Here is a 9985-nt window from a genome sequence, read left to right as displayed (position 1 = left end):
ACGGCGACGGCACTCAACACCCCCAGAAAACGAGGGCAAGAAAATCCTTCCTAAACCCCGCGACGATCGGAAGAAGATGACGATGGCCACGAGTTCAAGAGCACGCTACCGGAGGCCGGAGAAGGATCGGAGGGAGAAATCGACCCAGGTGACGTTGCCTGAGGTCGAGCGACCCACCACCACAAGCCGCCTTCCCCACACGCCACCGCCACCGCCACCACCGCCCGCCTCCATCGCCACCAGCCGCCTCCCCACCACCACCAGCCCCACCGCCGAGCAGCTGCATCTCCTCCTCCCTCTTCTTTTCCTTTCCTTCTTCCCTTTTTCTTTTCACCTCAAAACTACTTTGCAAAATATACACAAAATTGAGTCCCCAAACACACTTGCATTCCTCAAATGCCCATTTACTCAAGGATACATTTCCCCAAAGTTAAACCAAACGGGGCCTTAGCCCATTGTCTTCAATTGTAATGTTAGAAGATTTTCACACTTAAATATCAGCCCAAACTCCCATCTTTTCTATGTGGGACAATGCACTTTTACTTTGTTTACAAACAAACTATCAACACATTAATTTCAGTGTACGCCAATAACAATTAAAGCTAATATCAATTAAAGTTTTAAGATTTTACAACCATCAAGATAGATGAGAGGAATTACTAACCTAAACACAAACAGGATTTCGGATATGGCATGAGCTAAAGCTAGGGAGGGGAACTTTCTTATAAGTGGAACAAGAGGCAAAAACATAATATGCTCAATAGTTTTGTTCTCACTTGTATGGCTAATTTCTGAGACCACATATACATCTTCACCGCATCTGGTAAAGGTATGATTTTCAGCCGCCTGCGTGAACACAGTTACTAATTACGTGCACATTCGGTTGGCAATCTGACAGTGATGCAGGTGATCGGTTATGTAATGCAAGACTTCGAAATGTTCCACTATCACAACCAAAATTCTTTGATTGTAGTCACAGTTTCTGGGACAAATTCCAGATAAATCATATGACAGACTTCAAATGGAAAAACAATGCTATAAAGCTACACAGGAAAGCTCCAACGACAGCAGGATAAAGCTCTTACCATTGAGTGAGATCAAAGTTGTCCTTAACATCATTATTACTATACAACCAGAAAAGAAGAGGGGATCATGCCTTTAATTTGATGAATAAGTTGCCAGGTAGACTCCCATGAGGTCCAGCATTACCAGCTTCTGGCACGCGAATTGAATGTCCCAAATCCACACCTACTCCATTCAGGAATGGAAGATATCAGGTTACCCACTGAAGATAGTTTTGTTCTTTAATAAAGGCAATCCATGCTCATGACATGAGGATCTATGTCATATGTCCCGACTGCACTGATTTACCCCGTCAGCCATTTGAAGTCTCCTGAGACCATTTGTGTCGTACACATATTTGTTTTAGGAACATTGGTCATAAATGAAGATGTCCTTAAAACAGGCCATATCCCAAGAAAAAAGATAATGGCTATGTTAGCAAATTAGGAAAACACATTACGACATATGAAGATGGTCATGTTGCACCATTTCACGCATGCACAATAAATAAATTTACGAGTCAGCTCTTTAGACGGGCAAAATGCGAAAATGGCAACTTATCTGAAATACTTAAGATATCAGAAAAGCTTTTTTATGGTGGCACTTTTTAACATTCAAATATTCTTACACTTCCTCTCACGGTAGGTTAAGAGTCAGCCAAGTGAAGCTAATAAGACCTAGAAAATAACGCAGGACATTCTGCTCACCATGTCGTAATAAGGGATCCTAGTCAACTTATTTAAAAGCATAAACTATTATATTAACGTATTGTTTGATATTAAATGTTCTGACATCCTAACTTTCAGAACACCAGCACAAGTGTGCGGTGCGGAGAGACAGAGAGAGAGAGAGAGAGAGAGAGAATTTTTACGGTATTCAGGTTAATAATGCATAAGATGAAGATATCCAAACGAATAATAAATATTGAAAAGCATAGAGCTAGTCATGCTCTCATTTTGGGAAAAAGCATCATGATGCTTGAGATAAAGCAAACTCCTGCGACAATAAACTTTGCATGTTCACTAACACTAAATGATACAGACAAGTATCATGATGCTACTGAAGCCGCATGATGGTGACAAAAAGATCCTTAATGCTTAAGCTGTTTTTTGCCCTGAACAGACAACTTGTGCGGGACATGGTTCATATTTCAGACACACATCCCATTGCATTTTACTAGTGTTATTTCTCCTGCAGCCATCACATGGAGCAGTAAAAGCCTAGCAGTGTCAACAAGAAATTATTTCCTTACAGAGGGGAAATACTTCAAGATCATCAGAGAGTCAACCATGAGCAGTGTATAACACTGTAGGAAGAAAATGGGAGTAACAGAACTTGGCTCCGTGAAGGTTGCAATCATCCGAGAAAGGTAGTTTGAAAAATATAGGTTTAACAACACAGCCTGAACCCATGTGCATGTAATTTACACTCAAACCAGAATATTAAAGCAGTGAATCCTACAGAAGCACGTTTTGACAGTAATAACAATATTCACAGATGTCACGTGCATATAACATAAAGAACTGAGGCCATAAAGCTGTAAAATGAGCATGCACAACCTGTTCACTCTCCCAGATCTCAAGTCTCAACCCAGTTAGCCTTATTCATCATTTTACATCTTCACAGAAAGGATGCATTTAACACAAAAACCACAAAACTCTGTCAGAGATCAATAACTCTGACCTACTTGAAAGAATTGTAACTTTAATTTTTTTAGTGCCTTCAAGAACTCCTGATCCTCCACATGAAATGCATTGCTCCTACCCAAAGTTACTAAGTATTGGAAGCTTCACCAAGAAAACTGAGCTGGAACTGGAGAAATGATGTTAAACCTTGACAACTGACTTCGAGCCTTTACAGGTAGTGCATGTCATTGGAGTAAATGGGGAAATTTTTACCTAATAGCAAGGAAGACAAAGTACATGTCATATATACGAATGTGATGGTCCGTCAAACTTCTGATGAATCACACAATTATCCTGGTGAGCAAACGGTTCAGAAGAACTCAACAATTAATCAGCATAATTGAAGAGCTCATGGAAGCTCTTACCCTCCCAATGCCACTGCAAGTTGGACATACTCTCACCTTGACAGCAGGTGAATAAGCCCACCCATCTGCAATTACCATGTAGACATATCGTCATGATTTTGCTACAGGAAATGTACTAAAAGAAAAACCCTGCAAAGTAACTAATAAAAAATCAAAGGATATCATAAGCAAAATCAAAGATCAGTAACTGGGATTTTCATATGGTTATGTACAGCCAATGATAAAAAAAATCACAGTAAATTTAACTCTCATTAGAGGCATAATTGCCCTACAGTTTCCAGGCACCTCAATTTTTGCCAATTCTTAGAAGCCACCTCAACCAATCGTAAATCTTGCTTCTCATATATAATAAATTATCCATGCTTTTCATCATACTTTTAGGTTCTACGTGGACAAGCCAAAACCTTCAAAAAGTGCAAAAACTAATCACACATTGGTTGAAAAACCTTTAGCAAGCAAACGGTACCAGAGCAGCAGAGTACCAGTGAGCATAAATTGATCACATTTTTAGCATCTAAAGCTACATATATAATCAATTTGATCTCCAAGAGACATTGCAGAAACAAGAGGTTGAAGGATGTACTGTCACTGTAACCAGTGTGATAAAAAATAAAAAATAGAAAATACTAAACTCTGCTAACCAACAAGTATCACAAGGAAGACATTTGACAAAGGAAACATCTTTGTGCACCCTTCCACAGCTTTGAGGAAAGAAAATATCAGTTCCACCTATAAATTTTCAACATAACGTGGGCATTAATCCTACAATATTATCTCATTAAGCAAACAAGATAAAGGGCGGAAATCAGAGTAATATTATCTCATAAACAAAGAAGACCAAGAGTATAACTGTGAACCTCAACATCAGATGCAAATCGATCCATCTTGTCCTGAAAATTCTGATATGACACCAAATGTTTCTTTAGCCAAATATCATGGATCAGAAGATTGGAAGATAATGACATGCGGCACACTTGGAATTACCTCAGAAAAGATCTTGCGGAATGAACTAGAGAAATGCCTTTCATAATAACGTGGAAACCCCTCAGCATCTCCTTCACCATATTCAACATTTTCTGAACTTCCACAGCATTTCTTCATTAAATTAATGTAAAAGGCACAATGAGCAAAACATGCTCTTATGAATGCAGCTGTGCTTTCAGATGCTAAGTTCACTATGTCATTCAGTTAAAAGTAGAAAGAGTGAGAGATTTTACCCTGTCGTACTCTGCTCTTTTTCCAAGACTTTGCAAAGTCTGAGATTAGTTGAAAAGGCAAAAAAGAAAAATTGTCACCCTAACGAATGAGACATCCAAACAACATGTGAAAATCTGTGGAAAAAGTTTTCCTCCACTGGCATCTAATCAATTAGCCAAACCTCATAAGCATCTCTTATCTTTTGTTATTTCCTCTTTGCGGAATGATCATTAGTATTTGCATCAGGATGATACTTCTTTGCAAGCTGCATGGCATACAAGCCAAGAAACAAATCAAATATAGGATGCACGTAACAACTAAAGAGGTGCCATGGCACAAACAATTTATCAAAGAAGTTCAGTCAATTATATTAATCAAAGTGGCTGTGGCACTTGGATATTAGGAATATCCACTGTACTCTGTAAACATAAAGGGAAGGAGTTGACTGAGAAGCAGCAGGAGACTGTTGATGTACTTCTCTTATTTTCTTTCTGGTTGAAACATGTATGATCAACAAGAATATGTGATCTACTTATTAACATCATCCTGACCTCCACAGAGAAAAAGTAACAAAGAACCACTTACTGCTCATTATATGTTAAGATGTCGGTGTTCAGTTCAGGCACGTTAACAAAGAACTGCCTATTATCATACCATTGTTGAACCTTTGTAGTAGATCTCAAATCATTCATCCAGACAACTCATTTGTTCTTTCCATGAACTCTTTCAAAATTTACATTACATAATTCTTGCAGAATACTGAAATTCAGAGCTCTTAAAATTCATTTTCCGGAAAATTACCTGAAAGAGTTTTAGCATTAAAGAACTTCTTCAAACTTCACGAAAGTTATCCATGTCGCAAGTTGTAATGGTAACTATTTATAGTCACTGGCAAGCCCAAAATCAATTTCTCAACAAAAAAATATTCTTAAGCTCGACTAATCAAATTATAGCATTAGCATACCTATGTGCTAACATTATATTTGCAATGATTGGCCATAACTCAGTGTTGACACCTAAATTTTGGCAATCCATTTAGTCATTTATTACATTAAAAAATTAGGAATTAATTTTACCCCTAAAAAAATATTAATTGCATAGCATATAGATTTAGATGCATTTGTTTTTAATTTGCATTTTTTACATTTATTTACTGAACCGGTGGCGGATGGATCGAATTAGTGTTTTTGAGTTTTAAATTATAGGTGGAATTAAGCCCATGAAAAATACAAATTAGCCCGAGCTCGTTTTCTAAAATTGAGATTTAAAATGGAGATTTTTGAATTTAAAAAAATCTGATTGTAATCATATCTTTAAAAATCAGTATAAAATATTTAGGAGATAAGAAAAATAAAAGGATTTTTATGATTAGGGGTTATAGAAAAATCTTCGTGAATATTGAAAAGTGGATGAAATATTTCACGTATATCACATCTTATTTGCCTATAAAGGAGCCGTGTACGATGAGAGAAAAGGGGGGCTTTTTCTTGGGTTTTTTTCGGTCGACTGAAAAGAAAAGAAAAGAAAAAAGTGAAGGAAAGTGAAACGTAAAAACAGAAGCAGCAGAGGGAGGAAGTGATTGGACATTTACTGTTCATCGTCTTCCCCATTCGCTGCCCCCATCCGCTGCCCCGGTCGCCGGCTTCTCTTCACCCGCGCCCGCGCTGCGCCGACGCCATCAAACTGCAAGCCGCTCGGACTCCCTCGCCGCCCGATCCGTCGCGCCTCCGCAGCTGTGACCACCGCCGCGCCCGGCGTCCGGCGACCGCATCTCAGACCGCCCGCAGCTCGTCTCCATCGCGCCTCCGCCACTGTCGCTCTGCCCCGCCGGTCGCCGTCCGTGAAGCCAGACGCCGGAGCCGCTCCTGCCCTGTTCCGCCACTCGTCCGCGATTACCCGGCGCCGGTCGCCACCGCGCCGGAGTCTCGAGTCACACCCGCGCCGGTACCAGCGACCCGTGAGTCCCCAGTCCTCGCGCCTCAGCCAGCCTCGTGACACCAGTCAGTCACCGTCGCGCGCTGCTCTTCCCCGACGCCTCAGATCCCGAGCCACACCGCCGATCTGCTTGACTTTGCCGACCCGATTGCGACTCCGACGTCCAGCGAGCACCACGCCAGATCCGGACGTCCCCAACTCGCCAGCTTCCACCCGCCGACTAGTGACCGTACGCTGCAAACGCCGCTGATCCGCCCAACGCCACCACTGTTCAGCCCGCGCTGACCCGCGACGATCCGGCGCCCCTGCAGCTGCCACCGCCTCGCCTTCGCCGCTCGCTAGCCGAGCTCTCCTCCCGAGCGGCGCCACCTGCTGCCGCCGGAGTCTCCCCGCCGGACCTCCGATCCGCCGCCCCTTGCTGGACCGACGGTGATCAGCCAGCACCACGCACAAGCCTTGCGTGGAAAGAGAAAAACAAAAGAAAAAGGAAAATCAATTCGGTGGTTTTTATTTTTATTTTTCATTTATTTACTTTATTTTGTTTATATTTTTTAGTTTAGTTATTTAAATTGGGAAATTGGATCCCAATGTTTATTTTTTGAATCTTGTAGGCATTAACCGCAGGGGTTTTGTCCAAAATTATTGTAATTATTAATTTGATCCGTAAGACGTCGGATCATTTTTTTAATTATGTTAATTTTAGGGCATTTTGATGATATTTTAATTATTAAATCATTATAGTTATTAATTTGATCCGTAAGATTTCGAATCATATTTTTAATTATTTTGAACCTCTTTGTTGTGATAATTAGGGTTAGAATAATCATTAATTTGATCTGTTAGACAACGGGTTATTTTTTCGATTACTTTAATCCTTTATTTGTTGATTATATTGATTGTTTAGATTTAATATTTAATAATTACTCATCTTAAAAAAAAAAATACTAAAAAATCAAAAGGTCAAAATATCAAAATATTGCATCAAAAGATTTAATAAATCGAGACATGTAAGATTAGGTTTATGGAATTTTCATCATCTAGTGACTATTTGCTAGGTTCATTTAATTAGAAACCGCTTTCGTCATTAGAATTATGTCATTTGATTAATTTAGATTGCATATTTAATTGTTGCATTTCTTTAATTTCGAATTTCATGGAAAATACAAAAAATTTAGAATAAATTCATTTCATGCTTTAGAATAGATTGCATGCTTATTCATGTTATATAGTTTAAGTCATATTACCACGTCATATCATTTCATGTTAAATTAGTAACCTGCATTGCATGATTCTCATTAAATAAAGTTAAATAAAGTGAAAACCAAAATTGAGCTTGCATGTTAGGTTTATTTAATTAGATTTGCTTGTTAATAAAGTTAAATCATGAAGTTAAAATGCACATTTTGATTTCAAGATAAAAGAAAACCCAAAAAATGCTTTGTGTGTTTATTTCTTTTAATGAAAGTCTTTTAATTGTTTAATAGTGATTGAGCAAATCACTAGATTTAGGTTAAAATAAATCCAAGCTGCCTGCAAAAATATTTTTGAAAATAAAAAGAATGATACCGACATGGCACTAAAGAAAAATCGAGTGTAACCAAGTCCCCTATCCTTAGTCTCTGGTTCGTAAGAGTAAAATAATTCTCTCATTATTTTACTTAGTGTCTAATCGACCTACGCATATTTGAACCTTAAGTTGCGAATTGATATAGGTTTGGGAGAACCCGAATTAAGCTTAAAGACTTAGTAATCCTAATCTAGTTTTAGATGGTGCACCCAAAATTTAGGCCGCGACACTCGGTAGAATAAATTTCCATTCTAAAGCATCTTATGTGCATAGAAGCAAATGAAGAACTAGCTCCAAGGAAATGTAATACCCGGGAAACCCATCTCTTTTTGTCATTTTGTGAGCACATCATTTGTTAAAATGGCGTTCATCGTAACTTAAACTAGTGTACCAAAGAAAGAGCATTCTCAATGCAATGGTATGTGTTAGACTATTTAAATAACAAATCAAGCTTTCATTTAAAAGCTTAAATTTTTAGAACAGTTAGCAGTGATCTCACAAATTCTCACATGATACTAAAATTAGGAGATCTTGAGGGCGAATTTTTGAAGCCCCTATTTGCCTCGTCAATCGAATATTTCCACGCTTTAAGCTAAGGCCAAAGTCCAACCTTCCCACAATCTCATAATATGAATTGGTTAAAAACCACTGTCATTCCCATTAGTTTCCCCCGACTACATTTAGTACAAAAGATCTACCCACCACATGAAAAGCCTTCTTAATCTCATTGCGTCTGGCATCCTCCGAAACACCAAGAATATCATAGTAGCTTATTTTGGGGTAGGGATGAGAACCTGAAATTATATGAACAGACCAACACCTGAATTTCATGAATCACTTCAATCAAATGAATTAGCCGCTAAAACCAAAACGAAAGAAAAATAAATATAAAAATAAAAATAAAAAATTAAGGGAAGTAAGAAAGACTGCTTCATAGGTAGCAAATTACAGAAGCACACCTGTTGCATGAAGACGCCGATACCTCCCATGGCCACCTCAAGGTCTCACAATCGACAGGATTCTTCCCAGTAAAAAGAAAAAACTGCGACGGTACGAAGCTGATCGATGAAAAGCTTCAGCTACTTCCGTTCATGAGCTAAGCAATAACTACATCATCGCAGGGAAGAAAAAGAGAGAAAGAAAGAAAAGCTTACTCCGGGCGAGCAAAACCGCCCTCTGCGAATCCGAAACCAAACCATTCGCAATCGAATTCGTCCGGCCAGTAACCGAAGACGGCAAGCGCCGCCGCCGGCACTGTACAACAACCGGAATTAGCGAACACAGACCAACCAAAAAGAAGAACGACTGGACCTTCCAGAAATGCTCGATCGAATCCGCTCACCCATCGTAACCAGCTGAATCTGCCCATAAGAAACGAAATCTTTTGGCAATAAGAGATTGGGGAAAAGGCGTAAAATTCAACCCCCATAACTGTGGCGATCGAAGACTGAAAGGAATACGATCGAAAGAGAGAAGTAGCGAGCACGATTCGGAGGTTTGGCTTGAACGTCAAGGCAAACAACAGAAGGTTTATCTCGGGTTTATCACGCAACGGTCGATTTAATACCGTCTCAGTTCGCCACGATTTTTCTACTTCTTTTTTGTTTCCTTCAGAGTGTACTTATTTGAATAGAAGAACTTTGGGGTTTGGTTTCCTAAGTTTAAAATTAGGAAAATGAATTTCCTTATCTGAAAAGAGAAAATATTTTCCTAAAAAAAAAAAAAATGGTTTTTGAAAAATATTTTTATTTATCATCAAATTCTTCAGTCCATCCATGAACTAATAATACTCAATGGGCAACAGGTTTTTTTTTTTTTTTTAATGGAAGAAATGCAAACTTTTTTTTTTTTTTTTTGGGTCCTGGTAGGCTCTGATACCGATCTTCATCCGAGAGGTGTACTGTCCTATCCTCTACCCAACTACAAGGTTTCTACACAGCATTCTAGGAAAAATCCAGCTACACGATGGTATGCAATGGCGAAGTAAAGAAAGGAAGCATGTTGACCTCCTCTTAAATGAATCCATCTAGCTGGTGGAATTGGGACCTTTTGTTAGTCTCCTGTTCACACGACCCTTTGCACAACTCTGAAGAGCCGGTGTTTTAGAATCAATGCTTACCGAGAGGTACTTGATGTGATGAGACGAAAAGAGAGAAAAAACAACCTGAATTAGC

General features: G+C 39.1%; 1 protein-coding gene and 1 long non-coding RNA gene across 7 annotated transcripts; both read right to left on the bottom strand.

Annotated features, from left to right (window-relative positions):
* Positions 1–2196: 2196 nt before the first annotated feature.
* LOC120286050 (chaperone protein dnaJ 1, mitochondrial-like) lies at positions 2197–6697 on the bottom strand. 6 transcript variants are annotated; one of them, XR_001988047.2, is made up of 6 exons: positions 5901–6697; positions 4491–4574; positions 4330–4368; positions 4097–4188; positions 3113–4011; positions 2197–2960 (listed from the first exon to the last, which is right to left on the bottom strand). XR_001988047.2 is itself a non-coding variant. In XM_039306310.1 (5 exons), exons 2-5 carry the CDS (start codon positions 4075–4077, stop codon positions 2889–2891), a joined length of 333 nt encoding a protein of 110 aa, XP_039162244.1. In that variant the 5' UTR covers positions 4078–4207; positions 4330–5326; the 3' UTR covers positions 2197–2888. The 6 variants fall into 6 exon arrangements, 1 of the variants encoding a protein (XP_039162244.1); XR_005548246.1 differs by lacking the exon at positions 5901–6697 and having other exon boundaries at positions 3113–3177; positions 3745–3841; positions 3970–4011; positions 4097–4207; positions 4330–5326; XR_005548243.1 differs by having other exon boundaries at positions 3113–4207.
* A 1624-nt stretch (positions 6698–8321) lies between these two features.
* LOC120290329 lies at positions 8322–9228 on the bottom strand. The gene is made up of 2 exons (XR_005548247.1): positions 8771–9228; positions 8322–8605 (listed from the first exon to the last, which is right to left on the bottom strand). It is a non-coding gene; the product is annotated as an uncharacterized LOC120290329 (long non-coding RNA).
* Positions 9229–9985: the final 757 nt, after the last annotated feature.

This window comes from Eucalyptus grandis, chromosome 2 (assembly GCF_016545825.1).
Source record: "Eucalyptus grandis isolate ANBG69807.140 chromosome 2, ASM1654582v1, whole genome shotgun sequence".
Lineage (NCBI taxonomy): Eukaryota > Viridiplantae > Streptophyta > Magnoliopsida > Myrtales > Myrtaceae > Eucalyptus > Eucalyptus grandis.
This window is presented reverse-complemented; position numbering and strand designations above follow the sequence as displayed.

Excerpts from the sequence above, each read along its gene's own strand:
- LOC120286050 (XM_039306310.1), bottom strand. The coding sequence starts at position 4,077 with ATGTCATTATCTTCCAATCTTCTGATCCATGATATTTGGCTAAAGAAA. Across the intron at positions 3,842-3,969 it reads GATTTGCATCTGATGTTGAG|GTGGAACTGATATTTTCTTT; the intron begins GTTCACAGTTAT and ends GAAAATTTATAG. Across the intron at positions 3,178-3,753 it reads CTTCCTTGTGATACTTGTTG|ATGGGTGGGCTTATTCACCT; the intron begins GTTAGCAGAGTT and ends TGGTAATTGCAG.